Source organism: Arvicola amphibius, chromosome 3 (genome assembly GCF_903992535.2).
Source record: "Arvicola amphibius chromosome 3, mArvAmp1.2, whole genome shotgun sequence".
Lineage (NCBI taxonomy): Eukaryota > Metazoa > Chordata > Mammalia > Rodentia > Cricetidae > Arvicola > Arvicola amphibius.
The window spans coordinates 175,000,242-175,026,269 of NC_052049.1; the positions used below are offsets into that span (position 1 = coordinate 175,000,242).

The window sequence follows — 26,028 nt, forward strand, 5'->3', positions numbered from 1 at the left end:
AAAACTGAAGACATTTTAAAATCAGTAACAGAACAAACATTGTGTTTGTTCTTTTAAAAACACAATGTGAGCACAACATCCACGTCTGTAATCCTAACACTCATCAAGCTTGAAGCCAACGTAGTTTACATAGTGAGTTTGAGTTTAGTGCTAATAGCTCCCTTATTGAACCAAATTTCTTTTTATCTCAATACAAATGTTTTCTTTTGGTAGGGGGTGAGGGGGTGGGCAGGGGCATGAGGGTTTAGAGACAGGGTTTCACTATGTAGCTTTGGATGTTCTAGAACTCAGTATGTAGACCAGGCTAGCCTCGAACTCACAGAGATCTATCTGTCTCTGTCTGCCTTCGACATGCTGAGACTGAAGGGTGTGCCACTATGCTCAGCTGGTTTTGTCTGTTTTTGGAGACAGGGTTTCTCTGTGTAGTTCTGGCTGTCCTGGAACTCGCTCTGTAGACCAGGCTGGCCTCAAACTCAAGAGATCTGCCTGCCTATCTCTGCCTCCTGAGTGCTCGGATTAAAGGCATGCAATGACTACTGCCTGTCCCTTACCTGGTTTTTAATATTTACTGTATATGTACTAATGTTTGGCCTGCATGTATGTATGGACATCATATGCATGCCTAGTACCATGCAGGCCAGGAGGAGGCACTGGATTCCCTAAATACAGAATCAGTTGTAAGCTGTTGTAGTGCTAGGAATTGAATCTGGGTCCTCTGAAGGTGCTCTTAACCACTGAACCAGCTCTCCGGGCCTCAAAAAGTTTTGCTTTATTTTTCTGACAGAGAAAAGATAATGTCTTCTGATGAGAGGATAGTATAAAATGCAACTATATTAAATCCAAAGCTGAAGAATGCATACAGCATAATTTTATGTTTATAGAATTGCATAATCATACAAATGAAAGATATATACTTTAAGAATAAAATAAGAGTTTAAAAAATATGGGGTGAATGGCCTGGGGAGATGGCTTGACAGTTATGAGCACTGACTGCTCTTCTAGGAGACCTGGGTTCAATTCCCAGCATCCACATGACAGCTCAGAAGTGTGTGTAAATCCAGTCTCTGGGCGATCTGACACCTGCACACCATTGCACATAAAACAAACTCAAAAAAAATATGGGGTTAAGATGGAGCTCAGTTAGTAAAGTATTTGCTTAGCATATACAAGCTACGGGGTTTGATGTCCTGCACTACTTTAACCTTGGTGGCATTTGTATGTAATTCTAATTGTTATAGTGAGCAGTGCCCAGAGGTGCTACCGATGTTCCTATACTTTACACAGTGCGATTCCCATCCCCAAATAATTACTCACTCCAGTTGAGCCTAGTGGCACTGATATGTATTCTCATGTAATTCAGACATAGGGGCAGGCAGATCAAATTAAAGGCTAGCCTGGGCTACAGAGAAACTCAGGGAACCTAGATGACTTAGCAAAATTCCACTTTGCTAAAATAGGGCTGGAGATACAGCTCAGCGGGAAAGCACTTTCCTGGATCTTCACTCAAGAGATGTCTCTGTGCTGAAGAGCACCGGCAGCAACTCCAGAGGTCCTGAGTTCAATTCCCAGCAATCACATGGTGGCCCACAAACATCTGTAATGGGATCTGATGCCCTCTATTGGCATGCAGGTACATGCAGATAAAGCACCATATACATAAAATAAAGAAAAATTAAAGGCATGTCCCATCACACCCAGCCATTTTCCAAAGCTTTGGGGGAGGAAAAATTGGTCTATTGCAGACACAGATGTTCAGAACTAAATCTGCTGCCAAACAAGAGATTTAAGAAAAAATGTATGAAATACCTATAAAGTAATAAAATACTATACTAGCATCAAAACAGAAACGGAAGAGTATATGTGCGTGTGTGCGTTTGTGTGTGTGCGTGCGTGTAAGAGAGAGACTGAGACAGAGAATATACTCCAAAATGTCAACAATCACAATGGGTAGAGAGGCACTGGAGGATGCTAAGGACAATGTCATCTCCTCTTCATGAGATGAAACTGAACATCTCATCGGTCCAGGATCCATGCTAGCTACTTTTTGTCAACTTGACACGAGCTAGAGTCACTGCAGAGGAGGGAGCTCTGGACACTGGAGCGATTTCTTCTTTCCACTGAACATCTGACCTGCTCAGGGTACATGCTGACTAGTTTTTGTCAACTGAACACAAGCCAGAGTTACCAGAGAGAAGGGAGCCTCAACTGAGAAAATGCATCCATAAAATTAGGCTAGAGGCCTGACATGATAATACGTACTTTTGATCCCAGCACTCAGGCAGTGACAGGAAGATTCATTGGGTTCAAGGCCAGTCTGGCCTACATAGTGGGCTCCAGGGCAGATAGAGCCAAAACAAAAACAAAAGATTGGGCTGTAGGCAACCCTGTAGGACATTTTCTTAATTAGTGACAGTGAGGGCCCAGCCCACTGTGTGTGTTGCCACCCCTGGACTGGTGGATCTGGGTGCTACAAGAAAGCAGGCTGAGCAAGCCAGTGACAGCCTTCACCATGGCCTCTGCCCCAGCTCCTGCGTCAGGAGCCCTGAGGCTCCTGTCAGGTGTGCATATTCACCCCGGCTTTCTCCAATGAACTGTGATGCAGAATACACAGCCAAATAAACCGTCTGCTCTACAAGTTGTTTTTAGTTAGTGTTTCAGCACAGCGCGCGACACACACACACACACACACACACACACACACACTCCAAAATGTCAACAAAATCACAATGGGTGGGCAGACAGAGGTGCTATGGGCAATTTTATCTTCTTTCCCCTGATCATCTTACCTGTCCAGAATCTCTGAGACTTGCCAGTGGAAATTAACTAATATAAGTTTTGCAACTGAGTGAGATACCTGTAAGAAACAACAACAAAAAATAACGAATTTTAACTGTAGCTTCTAATAGTGCTCTATAGTTTGAGAATGTATACATCTACCACTATGCTGGGCTCACATTTTTTTCTCTTAGTTGCATTCTTTGGCTCTTTTAAGTTAAATTAGTTATATTAATTATTTTATCTCTTGTTCGTCTTTGTTTTCATTAATGTTTCCTATAAAAAAATAGCTTTCACTGAAAACCGAACCAAAACCATACTTTCTATAGTAATTAAAAATGTGACATCTGAACTAGGCGTAGAGGAGCACGTCTTTAATCCCAGCACTCAGGAGGCAGAGGCAGGCGGATCTCAAGGCAGATCAGAGTTCGAGGCCAGCCTGGTCTACAGAGTTCCAGGACAGCCAGAGCTACATATTAAGACCCTGTCTTGAAGAGAAAAAAAAGGGGGGGATATCGATCATAAGCAAGAGAGCTTCCCAAATGGGATCCCAAAATGTGACTTATGTTCTCACATGCTGTCCTATGAGGGCACACACAGAGTATGAGTCTAGTTAGTACTAGCAACACAGCTCCAGGCTTTGACTTCTTGATTTATATGCCATAAATAACAAAATAAAGGATTTAAGGTCAGATTAAAGGTAGCACATAATTTTAATCCAGCAGATGAATATCTTCTGAGTTCATCTCAGAAATAAAGCTGGGTTAGGCTGGAAAGATGGCTCAGTGGTTAAGAGCACTAGCTGCTCTTCCAGAGGTCCTGAGTTACACTCCACATACCCACATGGTGGCTCACAACCATCTGTGATGAGAGCTGGTGACCTCTTCTGTCATGCAGGCAGAACACTATATACATAACAAATTTTTTTAAAAAAACCAAGTTTGGCATAGTAGCACAGCCCTTAATCTCAGGACTTGGGAGGTAGAGGCAGGCAAATCCTTGGTGTACATAGAAAGCACCAGGCTAGCCAAGGTTACACCGTGAGACTCTGCCTCAAATAAACAAATAATCAAATAGCATTTAAAAACCAGTTTTGTTACTGCTATTGTTTTTCAAAACAGGGCTTCTCTGTGTAACTAGACTTGGCTGTCCTGGAACTTGCTCTCGAGAAAAGGCTGACCTGAAACTCAGAGATTCACCTGTCTCTGCCTTCCAAATTCTGGGACTAAAGGCACGTACCATCATGCCTGGCTTAAAAAATAAGTTTTAAGTCTCTGAATTCATAAAATCCAACAAGCACCAGTAGCAAAACATGTTTTTAAAGGTTTGTAGACAGTCTTCTGGCTTGTACATTTTCTGGTGCCTACATAAAAGGTGACAAAAGCTACCAATTACTGTAAATTCTTCCTCCCAAGGAAGTAAGGGAGGATACATGCACTACTAAATTATTTGCAAGAATAAAATATTAAAGGCAACTTACATATCCAAGAAAAATGAGCTTGATAAATAATACATAACAGATCCATGCAATGGACAACAATCTAGTTAGTGGAAAGGTACTATTGTAATGGTCTGTTCTGTTAAGACAAGGCACACTTCCCCCCTCCCACCCCGCAAAGGCAAGCTGATCTTCAGCTTCCAGCCTGAGTTCTTTCTTTTTCTGTCTCCCTCTCAAAGAGGCAGCTTCTATCTCCTCCTTCTCCTCTTCCCCCTTCTGTCTGTCTGTCTGTCTGTCTGTCTGTCTGTCTGTCTCTGCTCTTCCCTCTTCTCCCCTTCCCTTCCATAACCCACTAAATAAATATCCAACCTCACTCTGCATGACGTGCCTAACCACGTCTGTCTCTTGCCCCACGGCGTGGCTCCCTGCCCAGGACCGGCTGCCTCCATAGACCGGCGGCGTGGTCTCATGGCGTGCCCAGATGGCACTGTCTCTCCTTGTGGAACTGGCTGCCTTGTTCAGGTCTCTCACCCACAATGCGGCTCCCTGCCTGGGACTGGCTGCCTGCTGTCACTTAGGGGACCCGCAGTATGGTTACTGGGGCAGCCATTCAGGGATCTGCAGCATTTTACTTTTACCATTACAGCTATAGTTATGGACACAGAAAAGGGTTTTCTTTTTTTTTTTTTTTTTTTGAAAGAGTGTCTCGGGGCTGGAGAGATGGCTCAGAGGTTAAGAGCATTGCCTGCTCTTCCAAAGGTCCTGAGTTCAATTCCCAGCAACCACATGGTGGCTCACAACCATCTGTAAAGGGGTCTGGTGCCCTCTTCTGGCCTGCTGGCATACACACAGACAGAATATTGTATACATAATAAATAAGTAAATAAATATTTAAAAAAAAAAAAAAAGAAAGAGTGTCTCATATATCCTAGGCTGACCTAAAGTTTGCTATATAGCTAAGGGTGATCCTGAATTTCTGATCCTTCTACCTTCACTTTCTCAGTTCTGGGATTACAGATGTCTGCCACTATGTCCAGTTTATACTCAGTTCTTTGCATATGATAGGCAAGCACTCAACCAATTGAGCTATATTGATTGCATGCTCCAGAAGTTTACATTTCAGTATTAGGTTAAAGAAGCAAGTAGTAATGCAGCATTTGCTTGTTAGGGGACATAATATCTTATTAAGTAAAAAATAAACTAGTTGCAAAACATCTTAAGTGTCAAGACAGGAGCAAAAAGGTTGGGATATGGGCTGGAGAGATGGCTCAGTGGTTAAGAGCATTGCCTGATCTTCCAAAGGTCCTGAGTTCAATTCCCAACAACCACATGGTGGCTCACAACCATCTGTAATGGGGTCTGGTGCCCTCTTCTGGCCTGCAGGCATACACACAGACAGAATACTGTATACATAATAAATAAATAAATAAATATTTTAAAAAAGGTTGGGATATGTTTGTAGGTCTGTATCTGACTACCCAGGGCAAGCATAGGATATCACAAGGGTGCTACAGAAAACATGAAAGGCCAGCAGATACCGCAGAATACAGACATAACTCTATTCTGAGGCTGAGTCCTAGCTGGCTGACAGAGAAGAACTTCAGTAGGGAAAGCATAGTAACCAACATGTGATTCCCCAGCACTGGAGCTCAAACAATCCAAGACTTATTTAAATAAGTCATGTCTTAGAACAGTATCATTATCTGAGGCTGTTCAATTAATGAGTGCCTTCCTGTCCCACAGGCCAAATACATCTGAAGAAAACCAAGGATGCAAGAGAGTTAACTTCATTTGGGGTAGGGGTTCCCACTACCCTCCATGAAAGGGAACACTGTGCACGCTGTTAAAACATTTTCTTACTGAGGACCATGAGATTTTAGGTCAAGGTTCCTAAATCATGGATAGTAATGTCTTTTAGCTATTTAACAGACCATTATCATAAAATGAAGTGATATACTAGGTATTTTAAATTTTAGCAGCTGCATAAATACAGCTGTTAGGTACAAATTTTATTTCATTTTTAGATAGGTCTCACTCCTTCACCTTGTTTGGCCTAGAACCTTGTATGGCTCTGCCTTCTGAGTACTGACATTAAGGATGTGTGCCACACATTTCCCCCTAGAGGGTCTCACTCTGCAGCCCATGCTGATACAAGCTTGTGATGGCCCCAAAGGGAGTGGCGGGATTAGGAAGTATGTCACTGCAGAGGTGGGCTTTGAGGTCTCATATACGCTCAGGCCAAACCCAGTGTCTCAGACCACTTCCTGTTGCCAGTGAGTCAAGATGTAAGGATTCTCAGCTCCTTCGCTAGCACCATGTCTGCCTGCACGCTGCCTCCCTTCCCGACATGAGGATAACGGACTAAACCTCAGAATTGGAAGTGAGTCACCCCAATTAAATATTTTCCTTCATAAAAGTTGCGGTGGTCATGGTGCCTCTTCATAGCCAGATGATCCTTTTGCCCTGGCCTACCATGTGCTGGGATTACGGTGTGCTCTTGAACCATGATCCTCTGCATTACTTCCTGAGTGCTTGCTGCTAATTACCAATGTGCAACCTTGCCCAACTATATCAACTGCTTCTTACCTTGACTTCTGTTTTAATTTGTAGCTAAAGATAACCTTGAATCCTCCTGTCTCCTGGGATCACAGTTATGGGCCACCATGCCCAACTGTTCTCATTTCTAAATATCTTCATATACAGAGGGCATGGGCCCAGCAAAGGCACCAAAATTACCACAAATGACTTAGATTTATGGAAAGGGGTCAGGGCTGCCTCCCTTAATTTCATAAAGCCCACACAACTAGACAAGAAACAGATATCCTTTCAATACACGATTAGTTAGTAATTTATGTGTGCTCATGTATATGGCCTTCAAGCAATTGATTCTTCTTTCTCCACCTGTATATTTGAATGTGGGATTACAAGGGACAAGATACCTAGTCTAGCTTTACAGAGTTTAGAGATCTAAACACAGGTAGTCACACTTGCAGAGCAAGTGTCTCACTCACTGAACCCAACACCATATACCAATATTAACCTGTGATTCTTCAAAAGAATTAAAAAAAAAAAAAGAATGTTCAAGGCATGGGGGCTGGAGATTTCAATTCCTAGCACCCACATGGTGGCTCATAACCATCTGTAATGAGCCCTGGTACCCTCTTCTGGCCTGCAGGGACACATGCAGGCAGAACACTGTATACATAAAAATAAAAAAGTGAAGGTGGAACTAATTTTAGAAAACGTTCAAGACATTTATTTGAACACTGTACTGATTCCTTGATTTCAACAACACTAACAGCCAAAACAAAGCCTCAAGAGTTAAGCTCACTTACACTAACACGATTCTGTTGACACCAGAAATGCACTGACTACAATCCTGTGTACATCCTAGTTTTGGTAAGGAAAGAAAACTAGTTGCTGAAGAGATGGCCCACAGTGAAGAGCACTGGCTGGTCTTGCAGAAGGGCCTAGGTTCATTTTCCAGCACTTACACTATGGCTTGTAACTACCACTAGCTCAAGTTCCAGGGATCTGACCATGGACCTGGCACATACATGGTGCACATCTATCATACAGACAAAACACACAGCCAGAGCTAAAGAATGAGTCCCTTTCTCAGGGAGGGGCCAAAAACAAAACAAACAAAAAAACCAAAAAACAACACAATAAATAAAAACTAACTGTGAAGATATTTAGTAAGTGCAAAGAGCCAAAAATCCCTCAATACACTTGAGTCAGCAGAGAAAAAACTCACACATATCCCACTAGCTTTCTGTATCAGGTGCTAGTGTGGTTCCCAAGTTGTATGTGAAGTTTAAGAAAAGCGCCTATGTTATGACATATGCAGACACTATGAATATGGTGGAACCACTGTGGCAAGACTGGGCTTCATCCAGCAAGGCACACAAGGAGGGTATCAGTGGTTCCCAGTCTTCCTTATGCTGTGAACCTTTAATACACTTCCTCATGTTGTGGTGGTCCCCAACCATAAAATTATTTCACTGCTACTTGGTAACTTTTGCTACTGTTATGAATCATAATGTAAACATCTGTTTTCTGGTGGTCTTATGCCTCCCCTGTCAAAGGACTGACTGAAGCCCACAGGGTTGAGAACTGCTGATCTACATACAAAGCCAGGTATCAAGGATGCCTCCAGGGATGGAGGACAACGAGTAATGAGCAGTACTTTAGAAGAATTTATTTTACAGGTGGTCTTAATAATGGTGGGGGCAATTTCCACACAAATTAAGGTCCTAGGAGTGAACTGATTTATTTCTTCCACCCTCCATCCACACATCAGTTTTCCCAGAGGGAACTTGAGGCAGCCTCACTCCCTGACTAGCAACAAACCTTGTTGGGACATTTACGCCATGTTAAAGATAAAAATCAGCCTTAGTTACAAGAGGTGAATTTTCTCATGATCAATTAGGGCTCACACCACCACTTTTCAATACTCCACGAGCAGAAATTTAATCAATTCCATTGGGCTGGAGACACTGCTCAACTTTTAAGAGCACTTGCTCTCGTGAAGGATCTAGGTTTCATTCCCATCACCCAAATGGCGGTTCATAACCACTTATAATCCCATTTCCAGGAAGATTTGATGCTCTCTTCTGACCTTTCAGGGAACTAGGCACACATACGGCGCAAATATATACATAGCTAAAACAAGGCAGAATATGCACATACATTTTAAAAAATCTAAAAATAAAAAAATAATCAATACTTGTACAACTTCAAAGATCTTTTAGTACTCCTATTTTCGGCTGAATAAAGATGAGCTCTTGCCAGGGATGGTGGCACACAACTGTTATTCCAACACTAGGGAGGCAAACAATGTGTCTCTGAGAGTGCTAGGCAAGTCTGGTCTACATAACAGTTCTAGAATAGCCAGAGTTACATAGTGAGACCATGTCTTTAAAAAAGGAAAGAAAATGAGAAAAAGACAGATACACACACACACACACACACACACACACACACACACACTTTTTGGTTTTTTAAGTCAGAGTTTCTCTGTGTAGCTCTGGTAGTTCTGAAACTTGCTCTGTAGACCAGGTTGGCCTCAAACCCAGAGATTCACCTGCCTCTGCCTCCCAAGTTAAAGGACTGTGCTACCAAGAGTTTGGCAATTTCTTAAAATGTTAAACATACACTTACCATGTGACCCAGGAATCCTGTCCCTAAATATCTACATCAAGACACGTGAAAGCAATGTCCACATTAAATCCAGGACATGGGGGATTTTAGCAAGATAGTTTTAACAGCCAAGTCAGAAACAGCCTAAATGTCTATAAATTAATAAATGAACACATAAGCAAAAAAAAAATGTGTTATCTACACTATGAAAATCACTATTTACCAATAAAGGTTATCCATTAATGGCATATAAAACAGATGAAACTTAAAAACAACACAATCATAGGAGGATCGGGAAACACGAACTTTCTAAAAAAGTCAAAATTGCAGAGAAAAATAGTAGTTCCTTGGGGCTAAATGTGAGGGCTGAGCATAGACACATGGAAGTTTAGGAGTGATGGAAAAGTTGTGATCCTGGAAGGGTGTGGTGGTGCACACCCTCGATCCCCACACTCAAGAGGCAGAGGCAGGCCAATCTTTGTGAGTTCAAGGATAGGCTGGTCTACACAATAAAACGTTCTCAAACAAAAAAACAATGCCAGGTTAATGATAATTACTAAATAGATATATCCCAGCACTCGGGCGGCAGAGGCAGGCATATCTCTGTGGGTTAGGACAGCCTAGTCTACAAGAGCTAGTTCCAGGACAGGCACTAAAACTACACAGAGAAACCCTGTCTCAGAAACAAACAAACAAATGAACAAAAAACATATAATGGAAAAATTTAAGACTGGATGAACTTATTCCTCCATGAAAGTTTCTACAAAGCAATGCTGGCGTGATTGCACACATCCACAGTAGCCCTTAGGAGGCCGAGGCAGGCGAATCCTATCAGTTTGAGGCTAGCTTGAACTACATAAGTGAGTACCAAATCAGCTAGGGCTTCATATGAAGTCCATATTTTAAAAAATTGGGTCAGGCGGTGGTGGCTCACACCTTTAATTGCAGCACTCCGGAGGAAGAGGCAGGTGGATCTCTGTGAGTTTGAGGCCAGCCTGGTTTACAGAGTAAGTTCCAGGACAGCTAGGCCTACACAGAGAAACTCTACCACAAAAACAAAACAAACAAACAAAACAAAACAAAAAATACCAAAACAAAATAGTTTCAATAAAGTTGATTAAACAAACAAAAAAGTAAAATGTCATAGTGCACGCCTAGAATACCAGCAGGAGGTTGGAGGATCAGGAGGAGTTCAAAATCATGGTTAAACAGCAAATTCAACACCAGTCTGGGCAACATGGGACATTGTCTCAAAAACAAAATGATAACTTATAAAAATAATTGGGCCCGTAAGTAATTTTTAAAAGTAACTGATTGCTATGCAAGCTTCATTAACTGAAGCCAATCCCTGGAAACCATGTGGAAGGAAACAGCCTACTCCTACAGCTGTCTTCAAATCTCACAGGTGACTCACACATACACCACACACATGATCAGGGAAATAAAACATACCCATATGTCTCAAAATTTTTATAATTTCTGAAGTTAGGAGAGTGGCAACTGTGTTACTAGAAACTACTTACACTGCTGATCCCCATACAGGGAAAGAGGATCTGGTCAGTAGGCTGCTACCTCAGAACATAGTAAACAAGCCCCACAGATTAGTTCACATAACCATATCTAGCTGCTTAAGAGTTGTCGTCTCCCCCCCTTCCCCCTATGTAGACCAGGCTGGCCTGGAATCCAGGCCACTTTAAGGAAGTGAGGTCACTTCTGTAGTCATACACGATACCCTACATTATCTACAGCCTCAATCCAACCCAGCAGCTCCAGACTTTTACTTCTGAAAACATCTAGCTACCCATGTCAGGAAGGATTGTTTCTGAGCAGCGGTACTCAACAAAGGTAGCACACAAACATCTACCATCCTTTGTGGCCTGTGTTTGTAAAGGGAACTGACACAGATTTTCACCTGGTAACATTGTGTTACAGGTGCCTAAAGAAGTAGGAGGCAGCAGGAGAGTCAAGTTTTTCCTTCTTAAAGAACTAGTAAACATTCCACTCAATTTTATTCCTGCTTCACAAGCAAGGCTAGAGAACGCAGTACAGAGACCAAAGGGAGATGCATTGTTTAGTTCCATGACGTTAAGATTTCCTCACTCAGATGTAATGACCTCTATACAAACACTTAAGTGGCTATTGACCAGCAAGTGGTTCCAAACATGACTAGCACCACAGAAGCCTACAGCCTCAGCATTTCCTAAGGTGTTCTAGAGCAGTGGTTTCTCAACCTTCCTAATGCTATGACACCTTAGTATGGTTTCTCATATTGTAGAGACTCCCAAACATAAAATGTGGCCTCTTATGGAGAAAGTATATTACTGGGGGTAGGTTCTGAGCTTTCAAAAAGCCCATTCCAAGCCCAAGTCTCTCTCCTCCTGTGGCCTGTGAATGCCTGCATGCCGTCATGCTCCTCACCATGACGATAATGGACTAAACCTCTGAAACTGTGAGCCAGCCCCAGTTTCCGTGTCATGGCAGTCTCTTCACAGCAAGATAGCAGTGTATGACAGCAACACTTCTGAAGCGGCAAGCTCCACTTCACAGTATCAGAGAAGGCAAGTCCAAGAGCAGTTTGGTTCTGGGCATAGAAATTCTGATTCACTGCCCTAGTCTAGGTTTTAATTTCATTCCCTGTGTGTTCATCACTAGGTTCTTTTTTTTTGTTTGTTTGTTTTTCGAGACAGGGTTTCTCTGCGGCTTTGGAGCCTGTCCTGGAACTAGCTCTTGTAGACCAGGCTGGTCTCGAACTCACAGAGATCCGCCTGCCTCTGCCTCCCGAGTGCTGGGATTAAAGGCGTGCGCCACCACCGCCCGGCCATCACTAGGTTCTTAAAAGGAGAATATTCCAGTGAGATTCTTTTTCAATCTCGAGTTCCAAGTCCACTTCAAGTCTGTTAGTAACTAATTTCTTTCCGAGCTCTGACCAAATCCTAACCCCCTCAAAAATTCAAGCAAGTCATTATTAAAAATTTGGTTACTTGGCCAGGTGGTGGTTTTCAGGATCCCTCAAGGGTTGACTAATAGGATCCTTTGTTTTCTTTTAGTAAAGAATCCAGGTCAATAGCCAGGTAGTGGTTGCACACATCTTTAATTCCAGCACCTGGGAGGCAGAGGCAGGCAGATCTCTGTGAGTTCCAGGCCAGCCTGGTTTATAAGAGCTACTTCCAGGACAGGCTCCAAAGCTACAGAGAAACTCTGTCGCGAAAAAACAAAACAAAATAAAACAAAACAAGAAACAAAAATTTTAGTTACTCAAGTAAATATTTGCATCCCTTGCCTATAATGAACTAAACGATCATGGAAGGGAAAGCACAATGGACATTCAGGACCTCTCTTCAGAGTCAAGTATCTTTGGAATAAATTTTTAAAGGAATTTCTCAAAATTGAAAAGTATTAGGTGACATCCTAGAGCACTTGGATAGGATATGTTTCGTATTCAAAGTATTAACATATAGAACACAGTGGCAGTAAGGATGAAGTAAGGCACACACTAAGTAATTTCTGCTCCTGATAATACCTCAAGAAAACCCATGACCATGGTCAATGGTCAGTTCTATCTTCCTTTCCTGGAGTTACCTATAGCTGTCCAAACTGTCTAGCCTCAAAGACAAGTAGGTAACAAAACTTGCAATTAAAAAATTTTCCCGAGAAAGGATAAATCCAGCAGCCCACCATAACTGTCACCAGCCCTTCCCACACTTACCAGTGCCATAGGGAGGATGCAGCCGATGGCAGTGAGCATCAACGGCCTGAAAAAATACAGGTGGTAGTTTCAATTTTTATTTAGAATTCTTACTTGCCAACTGCCTGACATCTTTTAAGGCTACACCAGTAGGTCTTCATGCCTCATCCAATCAAACCACTCTGTGGTCCAATCACATTTGTTAACAAAATAGAGGTCTCTAAACAGCCCAGATGAAGAAAAGGTGAGCTGACTTCTGGGCCTGGGGTAGAAAGGGAAAACTAGTTTAAAAAGATCAAGATGAATGGACATGGGTTTTAGGCGAGTGGAAAAGTGGGAGAGAGATAAAGTAATAAAGGGGTAAGAGAAGAAACAAGGCTAAGGTAGAGATGAAGGAAGTGAACACCAGCCTAGCACTGGGCGTGTCAGCAGAAGCAGGGGCAGAGGTGCCCCACTGACTACAAGCTATGTCAGCTCCCCCACACTTCACATCTACACAGTCTCAGCCTCCAAAGATCAGCTCTCAGGCTGACAACGCTGCTCCCACTCGCTTTTCTTTACAAATCCAAAGAGAGGACTTGGAGTTAATTGGGGCATCGATATTTAAACATGTTTTCAAAATCTGATAATACACACAAATTTGAAGATTGCTAACTGGCCTAACCAAATTCATTCATGACAACTATGATCTCTATTCATACAAAAAAAAAATCAAAAAAACAACCAAACAAAAACCCCAAACCAAAAAACAACACACACACACACACACACACACACACACACACACACACACACACACAAATAAAAAACTCCAAAGATTTCACTAAACAGGAGGATCTCTATGAGTTCGAGGCCAGCCTGGTCTACAAGAACTAGACAAGACAGTTGGTGCTGTAACACAGAAAAACCCTGTCTTGAAAAACCAAAAAGATTTCATTCAAAAAAGGAGAAAATAGGAAAGTTACTATTCCTTTACCGTGAGAGTTTTGTTTGTTTTCATGTAACCCCGGCTGCCTCTTGCTCTGTAGAATTACTGATGCTCCTGCCTCCAGCTCCCAAGAGCTGAGATTATAGGTGTGTGTTAGCAGTCCTTGTTTGTGTGATGCTAAGGATCAAATTGAGGGATCTGTGCACACCAGCTAAGTACTTTACTAACTGAACTACATCCCTAACCTTGAAGGCATTTTCTAAAATCATGAACACTCCCTGAAGCTTATTTATTCATTACCTTGCTCTCACATCAACTTAGACCCAGCTCCCACCCAAACAAATGTCCACAAGTGAATAATTCCTCACAGTACTCAGTACAAAAGGTGGGTAGAGCCTTCTAAAATGCCGACAGACTTCTAAGAAATGGCATACACAATAGCTGCTATTTGCAAATGAAGGTCCTGTCCAGTAACCACAGTAAGAGAACTGCAGAAAATGAATGGGATGTAGAAGGGCAGGAGGAGGGATAGGTTGGGGGGGGGAGAACTGTGGTTGGAATATAAAATGAAATTTAGGGCTGGAGAGATGGCTCAGAGGTTAAGAGCTATTGCCTGCTCTTCCAAAGGTCCTGAGTTCAATTCCCAGCAACCACATGGTGGCTCACAACCATCTGTAATGGGGTCTGGTGCCCTCTTCTGGCCTGCAGGCATACACACAGAGTACTGTATACATAATAAATAAATAAATATTTAAAAATAAAATAAGATGAAATTAAAAAAAGAAAGAAAATGAACTGAACACAGCAGGACTAAAAACTTGAGTCTGTTCTTGTAACCACAATCCATCTTATCTAAAAATGACTCAGTGTCTTGCCTCTTTCAGCTGGCAAAGGCAGAGCATACCGAATACTAACCAGCTAAGTACACCAGCCCTTTGCCCTCTCCTCCAGAAAGCATTTCACAAAGGCTAACATACTCTAAGAAGAGTCACAGATTCCAACAGCAACTATCAAAAACAGAGTTTCTACTGTCTTAGCAATCAATCCCCTTTGATAGGTTTGAGTCACAGAATTTTTTCTGCTACATGAAACTTTGTAAACAGAAGAAAAAGACTAGAAGCTCTTTTAAAGCAGAGTTGCTCCTGCCCCCTTCAAATAATGTTTCCTTTTCTGCCATACCTAAGCATTCACAACAGGGGCCAGCACTGTTTTCATTACCACCCACCTACTTTACTCTCTGGTAACTAGAAACCTATAAGCTAGCGAATGCAAGCAGTCTCCAAGGCCGTCCCAGCACTCAGTGATCCAGGAGCGAGACCAGATACTGCTTCTGAAGACAGTAAAAAATGGATGGCCTACTGGCTGGTCTTATGGAAACTTAATACACTAGGTGGAGTTATCTGAAAGGAAGAAATTTTAATTAAAAAAAAAGTGGCACCATAAGATCAGGCTGTAGGCGTTTTCTTAATTAGTGATTGATGGGGAACGGCCCAGCCCATTGAGGGTGGCGCCATCCCTGGGCTGGTGGTCCTGGGTTCTGTAAGAAAGCAGGTTGAGCAAGCCAGTAAGTAGCATCTCTATGGCCTCTGCATCAGCTCCTCCCTCGTCAGGTTTCTGTCCTGACCTCCTCTGACGATGAACAGTGATAAGGTGTATAAACCTTTCCTCCCCAGCTTGCTTTTGGTCACGGTGTTTCGCACAGGACTAGTAATCGTAACTAAGGCTGAAGGAGAGCTGAGAATCCCAGGGAGAGGACAAAAGGACGAAGTCATGCAGGCTGTAGTCAAGAAAAGCCACTTAAAATTGTCCAAGTATTTGCAGTGGATCTACAATTGCAGAAGTAGAAATATAGGAAAGAACATGATCAAAATATAGTGTATGAAAAAATTAAGCAGAAATATGAAGCAGAAGTACAAAGACTATTATTTAAACCTCCTTTCTTACTATTTTTTTTAAAGGAGGGGAAAGAAATTCAAAGTTTTAAATTATCTTAATGTAAAAGTCAAACTATTTTCATTCCCTTCTCTTTCAACATGTTTGAATGTTAAAACAACAGAAGATGGCTAAGAAAGTAGCTCAGTTGGTAGAGTACTTGTTTAGTGTGCTAGACACCTGGGTTCAATTTTCAGGCATGTATAATACCAGGCATAGCAGCACACAGGCCTGTAGCATTGGCGAAGTAGAGGCAGAATGGTAAGAAATTCAACGTTACCCTTGGCTGCCTAAATTTGAATCCAGCTTGGGCTACAAGACTGTCTGCCTAAAACAAAACTCAAAAAAGACATTCAGGAAGTGTTCACTAAAAACCTTTAGGCAGTCAATAAATTAGACCTGCAGTTCAGTTGAGTCTGCCCCCTTTTTGACTCAGAAAGGTGTTACCTTTTCCTTTTCTTTTTTCTGTCTTTCTTCAAGTGCTGCCAAAATCTAAGGAAGATACTTAGGCTTCCTTACTCTGTCTCTCAAGCCGCACCCTTGCAATGTGGCTGACCTCTGGGATGTCTTAAGCAATATGGATTTTCCTCTTTCTCTCAAATATTACAGGAATGATCTCTAGGCCACACATTAATATTCTTCTCCTCTGAAACCTCTTGAGCCGGACCCCACAGTTCAAATCACCCTGTCTTCCATGCTCCTACTAGTATGGCCCATTAAGCTCTGCTTAAAGTCTCTAACTGCTTTTCTAGTCCAAAGTCCCAAATTACTCCATATTCCTCCAGCCAAAAACATGGCCAGTCCTATGGCAACAATTCCCCAGCTTCGGGTACCAACTGGGTCTTAGTTAGGGATTGTGACCACAACAACTATTACAAAGGAAAACATTTCATTGGGACTGGCTTACAATTCAGAGTTTAGTCCATTGTTATTATGGTGGGAAGAATGAGTGCACAAAAGGCAGACAAGGGACTGTAGAGTTCTACATCTGGATCAGCAGGCAGTAGGAACAAAGAGTGAGCTGCTGAGCCTAGCTTGAGCTTCTGAACCCTCAAAGCCCACCTTCAGTGACACACACCCTCCAATAAGGCCACCTGTCCTAATCCTTTCAAATAATACCATTCCCCATAAGCCTATGGGGGCCACATTCATTCAAACCGACAGTCTCTCAAGTGCTGGGATGACAGATGTATGCCTCCACAGCAAACTTTGGAGTATGTGTAGTTTTTCTGCTTTACATGAGAATACTAAGTTCCCTTGAGAACCCTATTGTAAATAGTTCCATAAAATTCCTTTACCATATCCTGTCTGCTACGTTCTTCATTTAATGGGATGCCACCTTGCTCCTATTTATAAAGAAGTCTCTACTAGCAGTTGGAGAAATGGGTCATTAGCAAGGGCACTAGTTCTTCCAGAAGACCCACCCTTGATTCCCAGCACTTACATGGTGGCTCACAACCAGCTCTAACTCCAGTCTCAGGGGATTCAATTGTCTCCTCTGGCCTCCATGGGCAGCAGTGCATGGTCTTAACAAGCAAACCAAACACATATACACGTAAAATTAAAATAATTATTTGTTTTGTTTTTCAATACAGGTTTTCTCTGTGTGTAGCCCTAGATGTCTTACAACTCACCTAGTAGACTAGACTGGCCTCAAACTCACAGATATCCACCAGTCTCTGCCTCCCAAAGTACTGGAAGTAAAGATGTGGGCCACCACTGTCTGGCTTAAAATAATATTTTTTTTAAATTTATATTGCACCTGGCAGTGATGGTGCATGGATTTAATCCCAGCATTCGGGAGGTAGAGAAAGGCAGATATCTGTGAGTTCAAGGTCACAACTGATCTACAGAGCAAGTTCCAGGACTGGCTCCATAGCTACTGAGAAACTTTGTCTCAAAAAGCAAAAAATAAAAAAATAAAAAAAAGTTTACATTGGCTCTTCCAACATTCCAAAGTGCTGGAATTACAGGCTGGTACCACACAACCCCTGGTTTTATGTAGTGTGAGGGACTGAACCTAGAGCTTTGTACATGCTAAGGCAGAGACTCCACATAGAATGCCTTCTTTCCTACCCTGTGCCAATACATATAGGAAAGATCTGGAAACATGTGCCATCTAGTTTCGAGTATTGAATGTTTTCATTTAATTCATTCTTTTTTTTTTTTTTTCCTGAGGGTCTCTCTACAAAGTCCTTAATGTCCTGAACTTATTATGTGAACCAGGCTGGCCTCAAACTCAGATTCACCTGCCTCTGCCTTCCAAGTGCCAGGATTAAAGGCATGCACCACACACACCCAGTTCAAGTTTTCAGTATGTGCATTATTAACCCTTGTCTTAGTTATCATCAATAAGCAATACTTACATTTGAGGTCCACCTGCTTCTACATCAAGAGTCCTGATATTAAAGACAATTTTATTAAACATTTTCATGTAAAGAAATACTGGATCTTATGCCAGCAGTGGTGGTGCACACCTTGAATCCTAGGACTCAGGAGGCAGAGGCAGCTGAACCTCTGAGTTTCAGGTCAGCCTGGTCTATAGAGTTCCCTGACAGCCAGGGCTATACATAGAAACCCTGTCTCAAAAGAAAACAAATTAACAACAAAAATAAAACTGGATCTCAGTGCTCAAGAGATAGCTCAGTGGTCAAGAGCACTGGCTGTTCTTCCAGAGGTTCAATCTCCAGCACCCACATGGAGGCTCACAGTAAATCTAGCTGCAGGTAATCTTCTGGTCTCCTTTGGCAACAAAAATTCACCTATATACTTAAAAAAAACCAACCAACCAACCAACCAAACAAGCAAGCAAAAAAACAAGATCTGCATCTCAAAAGTGTTCACAGCTTGGCTTCCAAGCTTTATGAATCTTGTAAATATAAAGCAGTATAAAAACAAGAATGAAGAATCCTGGGGCCCAAGGAGAGAAGAGCTTTGCTGGTCTGTTTTATGACACAAGCTAGAGTCACCTGAGAGGAGGAAACCCCACTGAGAAAATGCCTCATATCTGGGCTGTAGGCATTTTCTTAATCTGTGACTGATGGGGAAGCCTCAGCTCATTATGAGTATAGATAACACTAATGGTGGTGCTGAGTTCCATAAGCTTCAAGAAGGCTGAGCAAGTCACAAGGAACAAACCAGTGAGCAGCACCTCTGTGACCTCTGCATCACCTTCTATCTAAAGATTACCGCCAGATTTGAGTTCCTGCCTTGGCTTCCCTCTGTGATTCTAGTGGTAACAGAGCTCAGGTTCAAAAACTAAAGTGAAGGCTGGGTGTGCTAATGCACACTGATGTAGATTATTTTAAGATATGTTACATTTGTTGTAACATATCTTAAAATAAGATGTGTTGCATTTTTATGTTGCATTTGACTCTGTGAAGCTTTGATTTTTTGCCTGTTAAAACACCTAATGGGGCTGGAGAGATGGCTCACAGGTTAAGAGCACTAATTGTTCTTCCAGAGGTCCTGAGTTCAATTCCTAGCAACCACATGGTGGCTAACAACCATCTGTAATGAGATCTGGTGCCCTCTTCTGGCCTGCAGGCATACATGCAGACAGAACACTGTATACAAAATAAATTAATTAATTAAAAATAAACCACCTAATGGTCAGCCGAGAAGTAGTGGCGCATGCCTTTAATCCCAGCACTCAGGAGACAGAGGCAGGCAGATCCCTGTGAGTTTGAGGCCAGCCTGGTCTACAAGAGCTAGTTCCAGGACAGGCTTGATAACTACAGCGAAATCCTGTCTCAAAAAAACAAAAACAAAGCAAAAACCTCTATAGAGTTTACAGGGTGTTTAAAAATATACATAGGCTTGAGAGAAAAGAGAAGGCATAGAGTCATAAAAGTCTTTAAAAAGGGAGTAAAGGGGGCTGGAGAGATGGCTCAGTGATTAAGAGCATTGCTTGCTCTTCCAAAGGTCCTGAGTTCAATTCCTGGCAACCACATGGTAGCTCACAACCATCTGTAATGAGGTCTGGTGCCCTCTTCTGGCCTGCAGACATACACAGACAGAACATTGCATACACAATAAATGAATGAATGAATAAATAAATTTTTTAAAAGGGAGTAAAGCAATATTAAGAAGATAAGGCACGTAAAGATGGAAATACAGAGTCTCAGAATTATATATATTTGTGTTATCTTTAAGATTTTTGGCTGCGGGCTGGAAAGATGGCTCAGTGGTTAAGAGCATTGCCTGCTCTTCCAAAGGTCCTGAGTTCAATTCCCAGCAACCATATGGTGGCTCACAACCATCTGTAATGAGGTCTGGTGCCCTCGTCTGGCCTGCAGACATACAGACAGAATGTTGTATACATAATAAAATAAATAAATATTTAAAAAAGATTTTTGGCTGCTAAGAAACCCTGGACTATAGAAATTGCTAGATTAAACCAACCTATGTATTTTTAAATTATCTTGATTTCAAAATTTAAGTCAAAAGATATGTTACTTTGGGAAAGAGGTTCTGCTTTTATTTCTGCAGAAAATAAAGATTATTATAGTCATGTTAGTTATGTTTTCAAGATCATACACAAATATATTTAGAATATGCCATTTAAAATGTTTAATAACCTAAGGCTTTTCATGACAGCGAGACATGTCTGCTCCTGGCAGCACCAATGTGCTTCAGAGAAGATGATGGGCATCAAAGAAAGCTCTATATGGAGCTTGCTTTCTTTATGGCAAAAGCTAGCCATACAGGCAAAGAAATGTTTTTGTTTTGTTGTTGTTGTTGCCTCAATTGCTGACAGTTACTGCACAAATTGAACCAGTAGGACGCAAAAAAGTGGCAGCCAAATTGTCAAGATAAGGTAAGACAGTCCTTCAAAATTCGCTGCTTCACAGGTAAAGTCTGTCAGATATTCTAGATAAATGCTCTAATGTTGCAGAGGAACTTCATGTGACTGTCCAGGCTGCCTGATATCATTAGGTAACATTCCACCCTTCTGGGGTCTTTGATGAAGTTAAAGACATTATGAAAAAAAGAGTAAATTAGAATAACAAAGATAAAATAGATAATAGATTATTTTCTCTAATTTCGTTAAATACAAATAGACTAGATATTGTAACTATAATTCTTACTTGCTGTTTTTGTTGTATGTAGCCTTAACTATGTTAAAGTTAAAAAGTGATGTTAATTTTAATTAGAAATGCTGTGGAAGAATCCCCTTGCACAATGTAAAGATATGTTACTCATATTGATTTAATAAAACGCTGATTGGCCAGTAGTTAGGGAGGAGGTGTACACAGAGCAACCAAACTAAGGATGATGGGAAGGAGAGGGGCAGAGTCAAAGGAATCATGGGAAGATGCAGAGATTACAGGGGATGAACGTGGTGTGGCAGATCATAAATAATGAAAATGGGTTAACTTAAAATGTAATAGCTAGTTAGTAATAAGTCTGAGCTATTGATCAAGCATTCATAAATAATACTAGGTCTCTGTGTGGTAATGTGGAAGCAGACATGGACTGGGCGGTGGGAACATGAAACTTGCTTACATTCAAAAAAAAAAAAAAATAGATCCCACGTCTCCGTGCAGTTTACGTAGCAACACTCAGAACACAGCAGTTCAGAAGGGACAGAAGAAGTGTCCTGCTTTTTTCATCTGTACTTTTTTCAATCTCAGTTTTTCCTATTTCGTCCACCTTTTGAATGGACAACTCAAATCTCAAGTCTTTCTTAGACTAGCAGATAAAGTAATGTCTTGGTAACAAGGACCCCACATCAATTCAGCACTTTGCCAGGTAGTGGTATCAACAGAAACAGGGGATCAAATAGCACAGCAATCAATCAAAGCCCTGAGGAAAGGGATCTTGTCCTGGCTACTACCAAAAACTCAACTGTTTTTATTTTGTTTTAGTTGGCCCCAGAAGACAGGAGGGGTTCTAGTTTCACAAGCAGACAACCCAAAAGCATATGCACAATCAGATGCACCAATCTGCAAATACTAACAGTGTGATCCCACCATACGATCCCAACATATACAATACTGACAATGTTCTCTTCATTTTTTTTCTCTGTGTAGCCATGACTGCCCTGAACTCACTATGAAGACCAGGCTGGTCTTGAACTCAAAGATCTGCTTGCCTCTGCCTTCTGAGTGCTGGGATGGAAGGTATGCATGACCACGGCCTGTTTTTTGTTTTGTTTTAGAGACATGGTCTCTCTTTGTAGTCCTTTCTGTTCTGGAAATCATTATGAAAACCAGGCTGGTCTTGAACTCACATAAATCCACCTGCCTCTGCCTCAGAAATGCTAGTAGAATGCATTTTTATGTAACCACAGTCACCATGCAGAAACTTTCATTGGTCCCATCCAACCCTCACTGACGAAGTAATGTTTATTAGAATACTTATATGCCAAGCACTTCATACCCATAATCACATTTAATGGTATGGAGGAGGAATTACAAACTGAAGCTGAGCAATTTTGAGGAACTTGACTAGGGTTGCATTATAGTAAATGGCAGAAAAGAACTTATCCAGGCTATGGACAAAGCCTGAGAAACTTAAGACTACATCCATGAACATGCTCACAGCAATACAACCAGCCTCTTAAAAACAATAATAAACCAAGTACTCACCCAAATGTCCAGTGGAGGATATTAGAAGGAAATTACGGTTCAAGAACAAGATAATACTATATAGGCATTTAGAGTAACTGTAAGGACAAAGTAAAAAGCATGGAAACATTTGAAATATGTGTGCTAAGAAGGCACAGTACACCTAAATGATTTCTAGAATGTACTGTCCACAAGAAAATTTTGTTTAGAGCTATTTCTCCAGTGGCCCACATACTGCTATTTACTAAATCCATAATGGCTGAATAAATGAATGGCAGCAAAGTAATACATATATGAATAACAGCTGAGGGATAATAAGAAAACTTTTGTTGATGGAATCATGAATGATATTCTTTTCTTTTAAAAAAATTATTTATTTATTTATTTATTTATTTATTTATTTATTATGTATACAATATTCTGTCTACATGTATGCCTGCAGGCCAGAAGAGGGCACCAGACCTCATTACAGATGGTTGTGAGCCACCATGTAGTTGCTGGGAATTGAACTCAGGACCTTTGGAAGAGCAGGCAATGCTCTTAACCACTGAGCCATCTCTCCAGCCCCCATGAATGATATTCTTTAATACTGTAGTTAATTCCCTAAAAGTAAAATTTTTGTATATAAACAAATTCAGGATCAGAACATGGAATCTCATCCTTGTTAAACTTTTTACAGTTTCTAAGACAAACAGAAAGCACAGAAAGATGGATACAGGAAGCTGACCCATAATGGGATAAGAAACTTCTTTCTGAAGGACAGTGAACATGGTAGCCTGTGATGCCAGGTACACAGCAATTACAATAACCTTTCTAAGGCAGCAAGAAAGCAACAGTTTTCAACTGGCTGCATTTAGGAAATCCGAATGCCGTGTTGGACATTCTCACCCACCTTTAAAAATACATATCAGTAAAACAAGATTTCCAACTTAAAACCACAAATATGTCAACATACAGGCCATCTAGCTGAAATGCAAAATTCAAGCATTCGAAGAAACTTGATATCAAGTCACAACAGAAATCAGACAGCTCACTAAGAACATTCAGTGTTACCAGGCTCATCCTGAAAACATTCCCCATGAGCAACAAGAAAAATAATGAAAGAAAAAAATGAGTATGTAAAATACAACTAATCCAGAAAAAAAAGGTCATTTTACGAATTAAGTCTTCAGATATTATCCATGTGTCTGGTGCCACCTAAGGAAAAAAAACCTAAACACAAATTATTTTCTGTTAAAGAATATCAATCAGACGACAAAAGCATAGAACCAGGTCATTTTAAACACATTACAAAGACATCTTTAAAAGTCAGAAGCCCTAAAAATTCATCATTTACCCACAAACGGGGGCAAAAAATGACAAGAGGAAGAGTTTGACATGATTTTTACCTACATTCCCCTGAAGAGCAAACACTAGATTTTAAAATAAATTTAAGCAAGAGAGTAAGAGAATCTAGAAACCATTCCCCCAGCTCTACTGCAATTAGTAACTCATGAAGTAAGAAGAGGCATAAATAACTGACTTAATTTTCCCATCCACAAGGCTCAACAACAATATAATATAAATATACTCCACTGGCACTCAAGTTCTGAAACTCCAAGCTTCCTTTCCCCAGTAATAGACATTTCACAATAGTCCATATTTTATTTCCTTTCCCATATACATCACAGTCTTACATTTGTATAGAAGAAGGCAACCTTCTACCTTCCACCCTCACTGCCCTGTGGGCCTGAATGTCTTCTTCCTCACTTGAAATTGTTTTATTACATTTACTTACTCATTGTGTTTACACATTTGTGTGCATCGTGTGAGTACAGTTATGGGGGCGTACAGAGGACAAGCTGCAGGAGTCAGTTCTCTCCTTTTTCCCTGTGGGTCCTGCAGAACCTCAGACCATGAGCTTGGCAACAAGCTCCTTTACCTACTAAGCCATCTTATCAATCCCTGTCTAACTCACTTTTAAGGCTCTCCTGCCTCAGGACTAAACTCAGATAACTCTGGTGTAGGAGGTTCTTCTGTCTATGTGTTGTTTTCATTGGTTGAATAAAGAAACTGCCTTGGCCTTTTGATAGGGCAGAACTTAAAGATAGGTGGAGTAGACCGAACTGAATGCTGGGAAGAAGGGCAGTGTTTGTAGAGCATACGCCATGGTTCTCCAGCCATGGTTCTCCTGCCCGAGAGGGACTGCTGGTTAGACTCATGCAAGTAAGCCACAGTCAAGTGGCGATACACATTAATGGAGATGGGTTAAACTAATATGTGAGAGTTAGCCAATAAGAGGCTAGAGATAATGGGCCAGGCAGTATTTAAATGAATACAGTTTCTGTGTGGTTATTTCGGGGGGGCGGGGGGTGAAGCTAGCCAGGCAGCTGGGACCAAAAACAGGCCCACTCCCTCTACAACAGAGCTCACTAAGGCTTCTGAACTAGATTGAATCCAAAGTAGACTATTTCTTTTCCCTCCTGCAGCAGGTGGATGGGTCTTGAATATTTGCTTCTCTGAGCAAGCACACTTTGAACATGATGCTAAGAAAATAAGGAAATAAGGAAAATAAGGAAAGGTTTACTTTGCAATTTACCCATCATCATCTATCATAGCCCTGACTGGGCCCTGTTTGGGGCTCTGCCAAAGGCTGAGCATCTTTTCCTGAACAAACTGCTAGCAAATGTTTCAAGAGTCTCATGAACAGCCAGGCATGTTGCAATATACCCGTAATATCGGCGATCAGGAAGCAAAGGCAAGATGATCAGGAAAGCTGACTGACATAGCAAATCTGAGAGCAGCCTGGGCTACATGAGATCTTTTTCTCAAACAAATGGAGGTGGGGCATTGGAAAGATGGTTCAGCGGTTAAGAGTGCTTAGCCTTGAGGGCCAGCGTTCAGATCCCAGCACCTATGTCAGACAGCTCACTGACATCCTCTTGAGCCTTAGTGAGTACCTGCACATACATGTCCACATACACAAACATATACACAGAGATATGAATACATATGTAAATAAACACCTTTTTATAGAGTTTCACAGAACAGGCTGGGCAGTGGTGGTGCACACCTTTAATCCCAGCAACCGGGAGGCAGAGGCAGGTGAATCCCTGTGAGTTTGAGGCCAGTCTGGTCTACAAGAGCTAGTTCCAGGATAGCTAGGACTGTTACACAGGGAAACCCTATCTTGAAAAACAAAACAAAATAAAAGTTTCACAGAATAGTACTAAATATCAAAACTCTTTGTTAGCAAATCTATATTTTAAGCCGGGCAGTGGTGGCGCACGCCTTTAATCCCAGCACTCGGGAGGCAGAGGCAGGCGGATCTCTGTGAGTTCGAGACCAGCCTGGTCTACAAGAGCTAGCTCCAGGACAGGCTCTAAAACTGCAGAGAAACTCTGTCTCGAAAAAACAAAACAAAACAAAAAAACCCAAATCTATATTTTATAATAAGTTTATCAAAGGACTGGAGACATAGCTCAGCAATTAAGAGCATTGCTTACTCTTCCAGAAGACCCGAGTTCAATTACCAGCACCCACATGGCAGCTCAGAACTGTTTACCCCAAATCCAGG

At 41.5% G+C, this 26,028-nt stretch overlaps 1 protein-coding gene across 5 annotated transcripts in view; it reads right to left on the reverse strand.

Annotated features, from left to right (window-relative positions):
- The window catches only part of Arih2 (ariadne RBR E3 ubiquitin protein ligase 2), a 55,099-nt gene that overhangs the window by 14,247 nt on the left and 14,824 nt on the right, over window positions 1–26,028 (reverse strand). For all 5 annotated transcript variants that reach the window (XM_038322027.1, XM_038322025.1, XM_038322028.1 and 2 more), the window contains one exon: window positions 2,787–2,854. In XM_038322027.1, coding sequence (XP_038177955.1) covers window positions 2,787–2,854 — 68 coding nt within the window. The remainder of the gene's footprint in view (window positions 1–2,786; window positions 2,855–26,028) is intronic.